The sequence below is a fragment of the Populus trichocarpa genome, chromosome 14 (genome assembly GCF_000002775.5).
Source record: "Populus trichocarpa isolate Nisqually-1 chromosome 14, P.trichocarpa_v4.1, whole genome shotgun sequence".
Lineage (NCBI taxonomy): Eukaryota > Viridiplantae > Streptophyta > Magnoliopsida > Malpighiales > Salicaceae > Populus > Populus trichocarpa.
In genome coordinates this window covers 10,343,560-10,359,111 of record NC_037298.2, presented here as the reverse complement: position 1 = coordinate 10,359,111, position 15,552 = coordinate 10,343,560, and the positions used below count along the sequence as shown (strand labels likewise).

The following is a 15,552-nucleotide window of genomic DNA, read 5'->3' as shown; positions in this document are numbered from 1 at the left end:
ACTAATTTACTCCACACAAATTGATAATGTCAATTAAACCCCGTTAAAAGACTATTATACCTACGGAATATCAACCATTTCCTTTTAATTGTAAAGGGCCAAAACATCGGCGCACTGCAGCAATTCTCAATACACCGAATCTTGCTCTTCAATAAAAGACCGAGTATGATTTTTATGATACATAGATCTCTTAGACAGAGTCCCTCTCAATCATCACACAAACTATCTCATGGATCTCATAAAAAATCACACAATTTAATTAATTTCCAAAACCTTTAAAAATCCTTAACCATGCTATCCAAAACCTAGTTAATTAAAAATTACACAATTTGACGTTAATATGAAAATTTACACAAACCCTAACAATTCCCAAAACTGGGATTTTCAATCCCCCATCATAATTCAAGAAATTAAGTGCATTAGTACAAAAGTATCATTTTACACCCAATTGAAATTACGAGGACTTCCTCTTCCTCTTCAAAATTTGCATATTTTTTCCATCAAACCTCCAAACTTCCAACCCCATGCCATATAAATTAAGAGAACTTAAAGAAAAATGGAGGAGAAAATAAATGTTTTTCAAGATTTTCTCCTTAATGGCCGATATGTTTAGTCTTAAAAAGGAAGAATTATTTTCTTATTTCATCTGAGATTTTTTCACCAATTAACTAGGGATTTCCACCCTTAATCATACACCTTTTTTCTTAAAATATTATTTTTTGATTAGAAAATACACCACTAAACATGAAGTTTAAGGATTTCGGTCAAGTTTTATAAATCTGATCATCGTTCTTTTTATTGCTATTTTTACTAATTATTTTTGTTTTTAATTTCATCTTTTAATTTGGGTTTATTAGGCACCGAGCTTCATGATTTTTTTTCTATGGGTTAATCTCGGTTTCATAACCTACCTTACATGTTTGTCGAGTTAACTCAAGTTTACTCGAGGCTTTTTTTTTATCTTTTTTAAAAATATTTTTTTCAATTTCATCTCCTAATATTAGATTAGTTGGAAACTTAACTTTGTGTTTTTTTATTCTCCTTCTCATGATCTAAGTTGCAATCGGTGTTGACTTGAGCTTTTTTTGAGCCTTTTTTTCTAGATGTTTTTTTTATTTTATCCTTTGATATTGAGTTGATCGAGATTCATATTTTTTTTAATTTTTTTCTATTGAGTTGTCTCGATCTCATAACTCGGGATATAGATTTAGCGAAATAGCATGTGTTGTCTTGGGTCCTTTTTTGATCAGCTTTTTAAATATATTTTTTTCAATTTTACCATCTAGAATTAAATTGGTTAGTAATTGATCTTCATAATTTATTTTAATTTTTTTTTAAGGTTATCTCATTCTTATGACCTTTGTCACGTGTTCATTGAGGTAACCCGAGTTGATTCAAGTCTTTTTTCGTTATTTTTTAAACCAATTTTCTTTTGTAATTTCATCCTCCAACATCGGGTTGGTTGAGATTTGTGCTTTATAATAATTTTCAACTTGCTTTCTATGGGGTTATCCCGTTCTGATAACCCGTATCACAGGTTTGACGGAATAACATGGGTTGACTTAGGTTTTTTGTTTTTTTTTAAATCTTCATAATTTTTTCAATATGAGTGTGGGTACGAAACTACCATATGATATGCTAGATATGTCAAGCTTAATGATCTATGTAAATGTCAAGCTTAATGCTAGATATGTCAAGCTTAATATTCTTGAAATTTTAATTTCAAGTTCGAATTAGTATCTTGCAACATGAAGGAATAGTGTTCTTTAGCTCCTCCATTTAACGACTAATAAAACCAGTGGATTAGTAATCGATTGTTTTGCAACAGCAAAAGGAGAAAAATTCCACATTACAGAGAGAAAAATAAATCACAAAATAAAATGTTAAAAAAACAACAATCATCGTATACGAATGCATGAGATATACTATACCTGCTTTTTATAGTTTTAGTTATTTATATTTTATTTATAAAATTTATTTTTTTACATTTTAATTATTGAATATTAAAAGATGAGAAAAAAAGTCACAAAAAAAAAAGAGTGAAATATTTTGGTCATGCCATAATTTTTAAATGAGATTAAATTTTTTAAGATAATATTAACAATTATTCTTATAAATAACTTTTAAATGAGAGTAAATATTTTGTTATTTTTTATTGTAAAACTTTTATATAGTTTTTTCAAATTAATTATTTTGTTAATTTTCTTTTATATGGTAGCATAAGTATTATAAAGACAGGTCTTTTTTTTTTCATCGAAAATTATTTTCCAAATTATGATAAATTTTTATTTAGAAAACCATATTTAAAAAAAAAACATATTTTCATTGAGAAAAAAATACGTCAATAAAAAAGTGAGTTTTGATTAAGAATAAATTGATGAAAAAAAGACAACAATTTAGTCTTAATCTATATATACTCCTTTAAATCTTATCAACTAAGTCCCAAACATTTTCGATAATTCTCAATAAATTATTTTCCTTGATGCTCATACCTTTTGTTGATAAAATACGCACATGGGATCATTAAATTTTTGTTGATAAAAGGACCCTATTGAAAAAAGCAAGCAATATTTCGGGAAAAATTATATGTAGTTTGGTATTTTTGTGATTTTTGTGGTTGTGGTTTGAAAAAAGTTGTTTTATAAAAAGTACTTTTGGTTGAGGTCGGTTTGATATTTATATATGTCTGGTTAAAACTGTGGTTGGAATTAAGGTCGAATAAAAAGTAGTTTAATGTGTCTGGTTAAAAATGTTTTTTAAATTGAAATTATAAAATAATTAAAATATATATATATATTAATATTGATGGTTTTTAATTTAAATATTGTAGATTTAATTACTGCTATTACATTATAAAACAAACGCTACGTCATCAAACGATCTCTTTCTAATTTATATAGTGTCATTGAATAATGTTAAACACTAGTTTTTCGAATAAAACACAATTAAAAATAAAAATAAAAATAAAAATTGATTTTTTTACTGGGTCGGACTCGGTTCAATGCATTTAGCTTTGAATCGGACCCGGTTCGACTAGAACAGTGGAGAGAGGCTGTGTTTATAAACACAGGAAACTTTCGCAACGAAAAGCATGCAGTTTCTGCTTCAACAAACTGAGTTTTGAACGCAGATAATAGTGGGGTCCAAGCATGAAAATTGCGGCTCATTTTGTAACTAAATGATATGTTGCAACTGTTAAATAAAAACGCTGCCGCAAACGCTGAGCCAAACGGGCTCTAGTGTGAGTTTGGTATTATGTTGTAATATTTTTTTTAAATATTTTTTTAAAAATATATAAAAATAATTTTTTATTTAATATCAGCATATTAAAATCATTTAAAAATATTAAAAAAAATTAATTTAATATTTTTTCATGCCAAATATACTTTTAAATGTACCAAAATGCAGATACAAATGCAACGCCAAACAACCTCTTAAGAATGTGTTTGGGAACAAAGCTGGCCGCATGTTTTTAAAAATTTTGATTTATTAAGTTTGAATTTTTTTTCGAGTTGTTTTGATGTGCTGATGTTAAAAATATTTTTTTAAAATAAAAAAAATATTATTTTAATGTTTTTTCAAGTGAAAAACACTTTAAAAACACAAGCGTTATCTAGGGGTGATCATTTTCGGTTCGGTTCGGTTTTTATCAAAAAAAGTAACCAAACCGAATTTTTTTTTGAAAAAAAACCGAAACCGAACTGAAATCGGGTCAAACCGACCGGTTTCGGTTCGGTTCGGTTTTTTAGGGCAAAAACCAGTTTGGCTCGGTTTTTTCGGTTTTGGCTCGGTTTTTTTCCGGTTTTGGCTTGGTTTTTTCGGTTTTGGCTCGGTTTGGCTCCTTTTTTTTCTGGTTTTTTGTCGGTTTCGGTTCGGTTTTTCGGTTTTTTGCTTATAACACCGAAACCGAACCGAACCGAACCGGCCGGTTTTTTCAAAAATTTAATCGGTTTAATCGGTTTTTTTTTTCGGTTATTTTTTTTCCGGTTTTCTCGGTTTAATCGGTTTTCTGATTTTTTTGCTCACCCCTAGCGTTATCACATTCTCAAACACCCTCTTAAATGAGACTAAGAGCCTATTTGATATTGTGGTAGAAGTTGTTTTTCAAAATATTTTTCGTTTCAAAAAATATATCAAAATATTATTTTTTTATTTTTTAAAATTTATTTTTTATATCATCACATTTTAAGAATATAAAAACATAAAAAAATAATTAAAAAAATATATTTATTTTTTGTTTTAAAAACAAAAACAAAGATACTCTAAATCAGGGTTTCATCAGGAACTTTTAAAAAAGTATTAGAAGTACAGTAAAAATAACAAAATTACCAGCCTTTGTCTTTTGCCTTGTGCACGCAAAGTGGGATGCTATTAGTCTAATAATTAACACGTATCAACAATATCAAATCCGTGGAATTAGTTAAGATACGCGCAAGCTGACCCGGACACCCACATTAAACTATATATATATATATATATATATATATATATAAAAAACATGAGACGTGTCTCGTCATAACAATACGTTAATTTTCCTTACCGACTACGCGCCCTCCCCTTTCCTTTTCCTTCTTCTTCAACACAAGCAAGAAAAAGAGAGAAAAAGATTCAATATCTTTCTGCATTTCAAATCTGGGTTCCCATTTTCAATTTTCATAGCCATCCATGACGTTTCCTTCAAGAAGAAGTTGCTCTCTTCACACAATCTTCTTTTGCATTTTCTTTCTGATCGGTCTCTCGTTTGCTGAGGAAGCTTCTCACGACGGCGATTCCCCCAAATTCCCTGCCTGCGACCATCCTTACAATTTGGTTCGCTCGCATTATTGATTTCCTCACATTTTCCGAATTCGGTCTCAAATTTGATAAATGCAAATGACAATTTTGGTAATGGAACTTGTTTTTTGACCTAAAATGTTGCAGGTCAAGGTTAAGAACTGGGTTAATGGTGCCGGAGGTGAGACTTTGACCGGGATAACTGCAAGATTTGGAGCTCTTCTGCCAAAAGAGGAGAGAAATGGTGTCAGATTAACGGCTATTTTCTCTAATCCGTTAAATAGCTGTTCGCCTTCTTCTTCCAAGGTAAGGTTTTTCCGCTGCTCTTTTGCTTATCTGAGTACTTTCAACCGGGAATAGAAAATGTAGTTGGTGGTGTCATAAAGTTTTGAATAATGAAATTTTGAGGGAGGGAGTCGTGTATTGTCACAATTCTATTGGTCTTCATCCATAAAATTTTCTGAATTATAAATGATGGTATGGCTATTTTCCTGTTCTGCAGCTATCTGGTTCTGTTGCCATGGCTGTGCGCGGTGACTGTGACTTCACAACAAAGGCTAAAGTTGCTCAGTCCGGAGGTGCAGCAGCTTTGTTGGTGATAAATGACAAAGAAGGTTGTAGTTTATTTAGATTGTTGGAATGTTGGGGAGTTGGTCATTTATCCTTCCTTTTGAATTGATTGTAACTTATGTTTCTTTGTGTTTGAATTTATTCTTTTAGAGCTTGCCGAGATGGGTTGTGAAAAGGATAGTTCTGCCCAAGATGTATCAATCCCTGTTGTACTGATTCCAAAGTCAGGGGGTGAATCTCTGAACAGATCTGTTGTGGATGGACAGAAAGGTGACCATTGAGTCCTTACAGTTTTGTCATGATTATGTATGCTTATCTAGCATTGTCTTGCACTATGAGACCTTCAAAAGAAGCCAGGATGATTTGTGCTGCATGTAGGGTATGAGTTAGATAGGAAAGTGAGGTGATGGGTGAAGATCACTAGTCAGGTAGAAAAAATGGAAATACGGTCATGTTTAGGCGTTGCACCAGAACTGTTATAATGTTTATTTTTTCTGTATATAATGTCAATGATTGTACAGTAGCATAGTTAATAAATTGAATTAAGCATGAGAGCACATTAGTTTTAGCTGTTCTTTATCCTTCAAAATTTGAAAAACAACATGCAGTCTCTCTTTCTGCCTTCTGCCCCCACCCAAACCCTCACTCAACACAAACACAGCATGTATACCACTCCTAATTCTTTATATGGATTTTCATAACAGTGGAGCTTCTGTTCTATGCACCCGTTCGTCCTCCAATGGATTTGTCGGTGATATTCTTATGGATGATGGCCGTCGGAACAGTTGTCTGTGCTTCACTTTGGTCTGAGATAGCTGCTTCTGAGGAGGCCGAGGAGCGGTATAATGAATTGTCACCAAAGGTTAACATGCACTCTTATTTGTGTCTTCAAGTCTACACTCAAGTTGTTGGCATCTTTATTCCCTTTCTTTGCTCTTCTTTTCCCTGTCTATGGGATGGGTTTTTAGCTGGATTGCCATCATTACAAAAATAGCTTAAAGCAAGTAAATGTCCTGTAACTAGTGCGACTTGGAAAGCCCTTGTTTGTCAGGTGAGAATAAATGGCCGTAATAGACATTTTGGAGTCCATAAATTCTCTCCCAGAGATGTTCTCTTTATGGACTAAACAGATCAATTCATTTTAAATTCTTCCATCACCTAGTAAGAATATGCATGTTGCGAATAACATATTGGGGATCTGCTATACATTTTAGAAGTCTATATTTTCCATCATGCTTCACCTTTCTAGTTTTTTGATATATTTTTCTGGCAAGCTACTTGATACATATTAATTTGGTTTTTCTTATTTTTATGGGACATTTTGATAGTGAACAGTAAGATAGTGTTTACTTATTGAAGTTAACTTTAGAATGCGTATGGATCATTCATTGGAACAAGTAATCAGGATTTGTTGAATGAAAGGACTTTCAAGAAATAAGAGTCTCTCATATTTTCCTTTAAGCTTGGCAACACTTTGATGAAAATACTTTGACTTGGTGAATCCAAAAGAAGAAAGATATGAGATGCTTCTACAAATAGAAGTTTCAGTTGTTCCATTGTTGAATTGAATAGAACTGGATGAAATGGGAATCACTCTACAGAACATCCTATTGTAGTTACCAACCACATTTAGTTTGTTTCACTTCTGCAAAGAGAAACACTTCCAGCCAGAATTATTGTATAGATTCTTATTTTTCTGCAGAACCAAATTTCATATCCCCATCTGGTGAACCGAATCTTTTGCAGGTGTAAGCCATGTTCTTCTTTCCTAGCCTAACTCATTTTTTGCGCCCAATGCACGCTGTAAACTGGCTTTCGCTGCAAATGGTTTCCCAAACAGTTCTGATCTGGCTTTGTTGCCAGTCAAGAGATTGGGAAATGAAATTATCAGATTTTAGTCCTTTTTCTTCTTGCACTTTTCATTTGAGTCTTCCAACTTTAATTCTTCTTTTTTTTCAGTATTGGAATTATTTAAAAATTCCTAATCAAGTACAATATTCAACAAATATTCTTTAACCAGTGACATGTCAATTGGTATAGATACTGAGGGGTATTGTGGAACAATTTATATGATTATAATTTTTTATGTAGTTTAGATAAGTAACTAGGATAATTTGAAGTTGAAAGGATCAAAAGAGTTAAGAAAATGTTAAAGGATTAAAGAAGCAGGTACCCCTTAGATTTTCTTAAATGTGTTTTATGCCATTGAAATTGAAAGCATTGGTACCACTTTATGCTTCGCAAAATATCCCTGAACACCATAGATACTTATAAATTCACCTATGGGTAGAATGCCACTGAAAGAAAGGTGTATTGGAATGAGAATGAGACATGGGTATTTCCATCACCTGAAGCATAATCTTCATGGACATTTACTTGCCTTTATTTATGTTCTTGATCTCCTTGACATGCGTGCACACACATGCGCGTGTGTGTATACGTGTCTATGTATGCATGTATATTCCTTTTCCTGTTTTTTAAATTCTTCTGTTATTGCTTAATTATGCTTAGTCGGGAAGTATTTGAATATTCCCCCCTTTCATTGGCCAGGAAACTTCCAATGTCTCAGCATTCAAAGACAACGCTGAGAAAGATTTCCTTGATATTGATGTGAAGAGTGCAGTAGTTTTTGTGATAACAGCATCTGCATTTTTGTTGCTACTTTACTTCTTCATGTCAAGCTGGTTTGTCTGGCTGCTGATCGTACTCTTCTGCATTGGTGGTATTGAGGTACAAATTTCCTTATTGGTGAATTGCTAATATTAAAGCATTGAAACAAGGGCTTGTTATATTTGATGAACTCCAACTGAAAATTTCATGAAACTGTAATTTTGAGCTTATTGTTTGGGAATGGTACCATTTTTAAAAGAATAACAGACATAAAGATATAATAGAGTGGATCTGAAGCTGCGCTTGGTCAGTTTAATTCCTGCATGTCATACTTCCACTTCTCCGCCCATGGTTTGAAGAAGTACAATTGCTTTTTCCATTTTCTTGGCGCATTTATAATGTTTCCTATTTGTTGAAAAATACAGATCTTTTCTCTTTTGGGATTTTAGACACTCAGCTGACACATGGCCAATGCATGTTAGATTGCAATGGACACTGATTAAAGTTCTTATCCATAGTTTGTCTGAATCATTGAGTGCATATGTTGTTAGGCGTGTTTATTATTTATAGTGTGGAGTCAAGGGTAGTAAAGTAATTTTATACTATTTTCTTATATATATGAGATATAAGCTAGTGATAGATGTAATGAACTGTCACTTCATTTCAAAACATTTCTTACTTCTTTTTCTTCTTTCTTCGTTATTTTTTCCTCTCATCTTCCCAAGTACCTTCATCCATCTCTAAATAATCTTTAGAAAACAACTGCATGTAAACTCACTGAAAACCATTTATTTTGCTAATATTTAGCAGATACTCCAGGAGGCATGCCTTTAGCAGATATGCAAAGGGATCGAAGTGCTTTGTTATTCTAAACTAGCCTTTTCATTTTGTTATTTGATAGGATGTTGTATTCTCCTTTTGAGTATTAGTTTTCTTTCCTCTAATAAAATCTCCTTCTTTTGTATACAAATTAATTTATACACATTTGTTTTCGTTTAATTTTAAAAACATGTTTAATGGGCAGCAACTAAGTCTGCATCATGCGTATTGAAGTATTTTCTTTTTTCCTCAGGGGATGCACAATTGCATAACAACAGTTATTTTAAGGTATACCGGTATTTGATTTCTTGCGTTTCTTAATTTGTGAACTGGTGAGCTTGTGGGTTTTATGTTATACACTACATTCATGTTACTCACTTTTCTTATATGTGGAGCAGAATATGCAAAAACTGTGGGCGGAAGAAGCTAAATTTACCTCTTCTTGGAGAAACTTCTCTTTTATCACTTATTGTATTATTCTGCTGTGTGGCATTTGCCATTTTCTGGGCTATAAATCGGCAGGCATCGTATTCATGGGCTGGGCAGGATATTCTTGTAAGTTTCATTTATCAATACTTGTAAACAAGGTTAATTTATTGATCAATTGTTATATTGTGCGGAAATAACTTTAGTTGTTAAGTTTGACCAAGCTCCTAGAAAGACTACTAGGTCATCTCATGCAAGTTATAACTGCATATCTGGTTGATGTGTCTGGTCTATCCTCTGGATTATTTATTTGATGCAATTAAATTTCATTGCATAAAGCATGTGTGCAAGTTTTTGTTCAGGACTGTTCTTATGCTGTGATGGTTTTAAATATCATTTCTTGATCATGTAGCCAAAATGATGTGGAGTTGAGATCTTACTCTTCATCTTCACGAGGGTTGATTTAGAATCTGTTGTGGTTTGCATTTTGGGATCGCTGTAAACAGATGGTATCAGGCCCATAAATCTGGAAGCCTCCATATTTCGTGGCTTTTGGCTTTTTAGTTTTCTTGCTACCAGCATGTGTTCATTTTCAAATAAAAGAACAAGGACATATTCTCTTAATGCTTAGGAACTAGTGGTTTGATGCAATATATTCTATATATGACCCGTTGATGTTGTTTGTACATTGTCTAGATCATTTCTACTTTCCTGCTCTTCAATAAATAATGACTTTTTTGTTGTCAGGGCATTTGCTTGATGATAACTGTCTTGCAGGTGGCTCGATTACCTAATATTAAGGTACCTTCACTCTTATTTTGTCAGCATTCATGGTGTTGTTCATTCATGGCATTTGCTTGATTTTTTTTCTTCCTTTCTTATCTGATATTTCTATGGTGACTCAGGTTGCTACAGTACTTCTTTGTTGTGCATTTGTTTATGACATCTTCTGGGTCTTTCTGTCACCAATAATATTCCATCAGAGTGTTATGATTGTGGTAAGTATTATTGCTGTATATTCAACATTCCTTACCATCGTGTGGTTCATACACATGCTGCATTGCTTTTAGATTGAACATGGAAAGTTTACGTCATCGAAAAAGACTGATAGTTGTGGTTATAGTGCTTAAAGTTATGTTTTTGATAGATGTATGAAAATGAAAGCATTGAGACCAAATGTAGGGAAGTCTCTGTTTGTTGATCCAGTATAAAGAAGATGGGGAGTTTAAAGCTCAGCAATTGTGAATTTTGTAAGATTGGTTGATGTAGAGTTGCAATGTGTAAGGGTGATCATTTAATGGACTGTTACTGCACTTAAGTTGCATTATACATAACAGGAAGTACATACGGATAAAATGATACTAGTGGAGTCATTTAATGGGAGCTTATTTAATGGACTGTTACTGCACTTAAGTTGCATTATACGGAAAAGGTTAGACTGATGAAATGTACGAGACTGTGTTTATGCCAGCAATGCTTAATGGCAATGAATGTTAGACAGTGGTGCAGCAACATGTTTATATAATTGGTGTTACTAAGATGAGAATATTAAATGATTCAAGAAAGGACTAGATAAGAAATGAATCCATTCGATAAAAGTTGGAGGTGGTACTCAATCTTGTCAAGGAAGAGTTGGTGAAGGAATGTTGAGATGCTTTGGTCATTTTACAATATAGCATGGAAGCGGGATTGGATTGAGTTGAATGTATGTAAGAGAATGATAGAGGTAGACCTGAAATGATCTCACTGGAAGTGGTGGAAATTGATTAGATGTTGGATTAGCTTGCCAAATATTTGGCCTTAAACATGACTAAATGGATTGAGTTCTTAGTTGAATTGAGTTGAGTTGTACTTTGGGGAGATGCAAAATCATGAATGAGTTTATATTAGGCTGATGTATAGTTTCTTTCAAAGTATTATCTGCAGCTGGGTATTTTTTTTGTGTGGATTAACATCTTGGGAATGAGTTAAGTTTATTTAGCCAAAAGCTAATGATTGCTATGGAGGGATCTGCCCTTGGAAAGCACAAGCTTTTTCTATTTTCTTTTGTCACCCCTACGTTTGGCTGTTTTTTTTAGCAGTCTCATCTTTCTTAGAACTCAATTGTAGAAATTTGCCGCATCTCTTCCTTTTTTATTTTCCTTCAAATTCATACGCCTTTGCACCCGTTCTTCTACCATTGCTTCCTTTTTCTTGGAGTTGCCTTTGCCTTAAATGCTCAGGAAAGTGAGAGAGACTGTTGTTTCCCTGTTCCTTCTCAGCTGTTGTCATTGATTAATAGGTTTTTGAATCTCATACTGCTGCTTTTTAGTCCATTACATGCGAATGGGCCATGGTCCTACCTGTCTGTACAACATCTAATGTGACTTACTATAGACAAGTTAAGAGTGAAAAATGAAGACCATGATTACAGCACTCCACTAGTCAGTACAACATCTTTGATACACAAAGACAAATAAAAGAGCTCTTCTATTCTGTAAGAATGTTAACAATGATATTTCTGTTTTGTGCCATTTTCTCTTTGATTCTTTGCTTAATAAATTTTCCATTGATATGAATACATCTTCAACAGTAAAATTGTTTGGAGAACTTGTGATGGGACATAAATGGGAGGGTTTGTTAGAATTTATAACTGGATGAATTTTTGTATTGAGTTACCTTCTCTTTCTTTAGGTTGCTCGAGGTGACAACAGTGGCGGGGAAACTATTCCGATGCTTTTAAGAATCCCTCGATTTGCTGACCCTTGGGGTGGTTATGACATGATTGGATTTGGCGACATTCTTTTTCCTGGCTTGCTTGTATCATTTGCTTTCAGGTAGCGTGCTAACTTCACCTTAGATTATAAATTGTGCATTAGCACATAGTTGAGTCAGTTCTATCCACAAGACTTATCCAAAAGATATAAGCCTTGTTGTGGGTGGCCCGTTCTCAATATTCTATATTGCTATGTTTTCTTGTATTTATTAGATGTGGGACAGTTTCTCTGACATACGCTGCATATTTTTTCCGTTGCTTGTCTCAGATACGACAAAACAAACAAGAAGGGTATAGCAAATGGATATTTTATTTGGTTGACAGTTGGCTATGGAGTCGGTGAGCATTCTTGCAGAATCTTTGCTGTATCTTAATTCAGTTGCAATTTTGTCAGTGAATTTCTTTTCTATGCTATGTTATTTTGGTTAATGAGTACACTACACAGCAGGGTAAACTTTCCCTCTTTCCTCCCTATATTTTTCTTATCCCAAGTGCAAATTAGGTTTCAATCCTAGGTTTTTAAGGATGGCGCCAAGTGATGTCTTAGGCAAGCTAGTTGGCACCTTGGTGCAAATGTTTTAAATTTACCAAATAGATAGTCAAAATTCACCACATGTTACCATATTTTGTTGCAAGAATATTTTGTTACTTCTGAGTAGAACAAATTCAGATTCCAGTCCTGTCCAAATCAGGTCTTTGCAACAATTTCAAGCACCTGAAGTTTTTGATATTTAAGTACTGACATGTGTAGTGTTTTCTTACTTTGCGACTGATTGTGGAAATTCTTTCAATCATCAATCATTAGCTGTGGAAAATTTACCACCGAAATCCACGTACCTGTAAACAATACTGTAATTAATCTGTTATTTGTATAGAATTTAACAGAGTTTAAGTTTCCTTGGTTCTCAGTTTGTGTACCTTTCTCTTACTCGTCAGAGTGTAGAATGGGGGGGGGGGGGGGGGGGGGTGTGGGGTGGAGGAAGGACCTTGGTGTTATGGTATCTGTCTCCTTTGTGACACTGATTTTCCTGTTTCAGGTCTTTTCCTGACGTACCTGGGCTTATATCTGATGAATGGGCATGGTCAACCTGCACTCCTCTATCTTGTTCCTTGTACTCTAGGTAATTGGGTGATTGCATTTTCATTCTGGACATATTTATTCTGATTTGCTATTGCAAAATAACCTTCTCACGTGCTCGTCACAAAACTTTGCTTCTATTCACTTTGTTATCAGGAACTTGTGTCCTATTGGCTTTAGTGCGAGGAGAGCTGAAAAACCTCTGGAATTATAGTTCTGAAGAAGCTTCATCAAGGGTTTCTTCTGGCGATGCATGAAGCTGTAGACCAGTTATTTCTTCATAAGCTGCAAGGGAAATTACTCTTAGAACACCTAAAGCTATACAAGCGGGCTGAACGTCTAACTGCATTTCTTCTTGAAATATTGCATTGTAATTAATTCACGTGTATGTACTTCTACAATTGTTGCCAGTCTTGATATATTGTGACATATATGATAAAAGAAAATCGTAATTAATTTTGTTTACAAAGAGTCTATGTTTCTCTCTCTCTCTGTATTTTTTTTTATATTAACACATTAAAATAATTAAAAAATATCTAACATCATTTTTTTTTTGAAAAACAGGTTGAACTGCTGAAACATGTAAAACTGAACTGTCATTTGATGTGATATGATCCATGTAATCAATTCAGACATCAGGACACCTTTCCCTACACCATGAGGATAATTACGGGAGCCTAGGAATATTCATATGAAAAGAATATTGCAATTATTGTACGTGATCAATTCCTGTGGCACCTTGCTTTTTGCAGGATGTAGAAAACCTAAAATCGCCAAAAAAAACCAAAAAAGAAGAAAGCAATAACAATTAAGTTGAAGCAAATCTTTTACTCCAAGCACGTAAGAGCTTGATCCATATTTTCCTGGGTCCTGGAGCACTTGAATTTTTTGCCATTAATTAGTTTCAATCATTGTCCTTGTGTAAGTTCAATCTTAGTCGTAGGGGATTGTTTACCAATATTGATTTCACAATATATAACCATGCATCTATATATATATATATATATATATATATATATATATATATATATACTCGCAACTATTTTTTTTTCCTGCCAATAATAGATCCCTTCTTACACCTTGCAGATGACAGTGACCAAGCACGGCAAGGCAGTGGGACTCCATGGGATAATAAGCACGAAGCAGTGGATAGCAAGCACAGTACTGACACAAATTTTCACGATAACATTGGATTAACTTAAGCTTAATACACACTCATCAACTAACAAACAAGAACTCGCAACAAGGAATTACATCAAATCACAATCAGGAGGATAATTAGCTGGTACTTAGCCAACTTCTAAAGCGCTGATCAAGAGGAGCATAGAAGGTTAGCTGATTTATTGTACTCTTCCTTGATTTATGATCTCTTCTTTTGGCAGACGTTTATGACATGATACATATATGTAGAGGAAAACCCTTGGATCGATTACGATCGGTAGTCTAGCAATTAGCAGGGTGAGGAAGCTTGCACTTGCCAGGGAGCTGCATGGCAAGTTTTGGGTCGATTCCAAGGGAAGGGAGCAGGTTGGAATTTTTGTAGGAGCAAAGGCAGTTTATGTCAGCATGCGAAAGTGCCGAGCAGCAGTCTGCCGAGGGTGCGGTAGGGTTAGGAGGAGTTACAGAAGGCTTGCATGACATTAGGCCAGCAACAGGCATTTTGCATATGGTACTCTGGGCATTCGCAATATTGCTTGCTATGGCTAGTACTGCAAGCAATAGAGCCACACAAAGGAGCTTTTGGACTTTCTCCATTTCTTGGAATACAAACCAGGCAGAGAGACAGTTGATCTTCTTGTTTATATTCTTTTGTTGCTTCTTGGGGCGGTTTTGGTTCGATTATATATAGGAAAAGGAGGAGGATAGGGATAGGAAATAAGGGTAGCCCGTGAGTTGAACTTGGCAGGTTTCCCTAATCCATCAATCAATACGCTGAACTGAACTGTGGCATCACGGATTGTGAACTTGCGGTGGAGAAATGTTTGTTGGATCTGTCTTTCTGTCTGAACATGGGGGCTTGTATATCCTTGGGCCCCACTCTAACCTATAGCAATGCCGTGATTTAGGATGGTGGTTAAAGGGTATTATTTAAGCAAATTAATTAACCATGCATGCTTGCATCTCTTTTTCAAGTAGAGCTTAAAAAACAGTTCTTCTCAAAGTGCTACTCTTTGGAAAAAGGTGAGGTCTCGAGTTCAGTGTTACCTTTGGATAAGCGTGTTTTTATTGATGTTGTTTAGCTTAAAATCTATGTTTAAAAGGACGTGATAATTTAATATTATTGGATCAACTATTTACTGTGTGTGTGTGTATATATATATTTGGTAAGTTATGAGACGCAGAAAGATGTTGAGTCCAAGTATACATGAGTCTGATAAAGTTACTAGACTTAACATAACTAAACTCAGCTATTTGCTGTTAGACTCAATATCTCTCTGAGCTCAAATTTATATAGAACCAATGATCTTTTTAGATCTCATATCGAGCCATAATACTCCGCTTGTTTTTCCTCATAATTCTT

General features: G+C 34.1%; 2 protein-coding genes across 2 annotated transcripts; one reads left to right on the top strand and one right to left on the bottom strand.

Annotated features, from left to right (window-relative positions):
* Positions 1 to 4,516: 4,516 nt before the first annotated feature.
* Positions 4,517 to 13,500, top strand: LOC18105321 (signal peptide peptidase-like 3). Its single transcript, XM_006375451.3, has 14 exons — positions 4,517 to 4,809; positions 4,921 to 5,079; positions 5,276 to 5,387; positions 5,494 to 5,613; positions 6,048 to 6,205; positions 7,894 to 8,073; positions 9,026 to 9,060; positions 9,171 to 9,327; positions 9,946 to 9,999; positions 10,104 to 10,196; positions 11,872 to 12,014; positions 12,222 to 12,292; positions 12,991 to 13,074; positions 13,188 to 13,500. The coding sequence occupies exons 1-14, from the start codon at positions 4,666 to 4,668 to the stop codon at positions 13,286 to 13,288; spliced, it is 1,611 nt and encodes a 536-aa protein (XP_006375513.2). The 5' UTR covers positions 4,517 to 4,665; the 3' UTR covers positions 13,289 to 13,500.
* Positions 13,501 to 14,196: 696 nt separating this feature from the next.
* LOC7468489 (putative lipid-transfer protein DIR1) lies at positions 14,197 to 14,858 on the bottom strand. The gene has a single exon (XM_002320414.4). The coding sequence runs from the start codon at positions 14,784 to 14,786 to the stop codon at positions 14,475 to 14,477; it is 312 nt and encodes a 103-aa protein (XP_002320450.2). The 5' UTR covers positions 14,787 to 14,858; the 3' UTR covers positions 14,197 to 14,474.
* Positions 14,859 to 15,552: the final 694 nt, after the last annotated feature.

Coding starts and splice junctions, on each gene's coding strand:
- LOC18105321 (XM_006375451.3), top strand. CDS start 4,666: ATGACGTTTCCTTCAAGAAGAAGTTGCTCTCTTCACACAATCTTCTTT. Junction 4,810..4,920: donor GCGACCATCCTTACAATTTG/GTTCGCTCGCAT, acceptor AAAATGTTGCAG/GTCAAGGTTAAGAACTGGGT. Junction 8,074..9,025: donor TCTGCATTGGTGGTATTGAG/GTACAAATTTCC, acceptor TTTTTTCCTCAG/GGGATGCACAATTGCATAAC.
- LOC7468489 (XM_002320414.4), bottom strand. CDS start 14,786: ATGGAGAAAGTCCAAAAGCTCCTTTGTGTGGCTCTATTGCTTGCAGTA.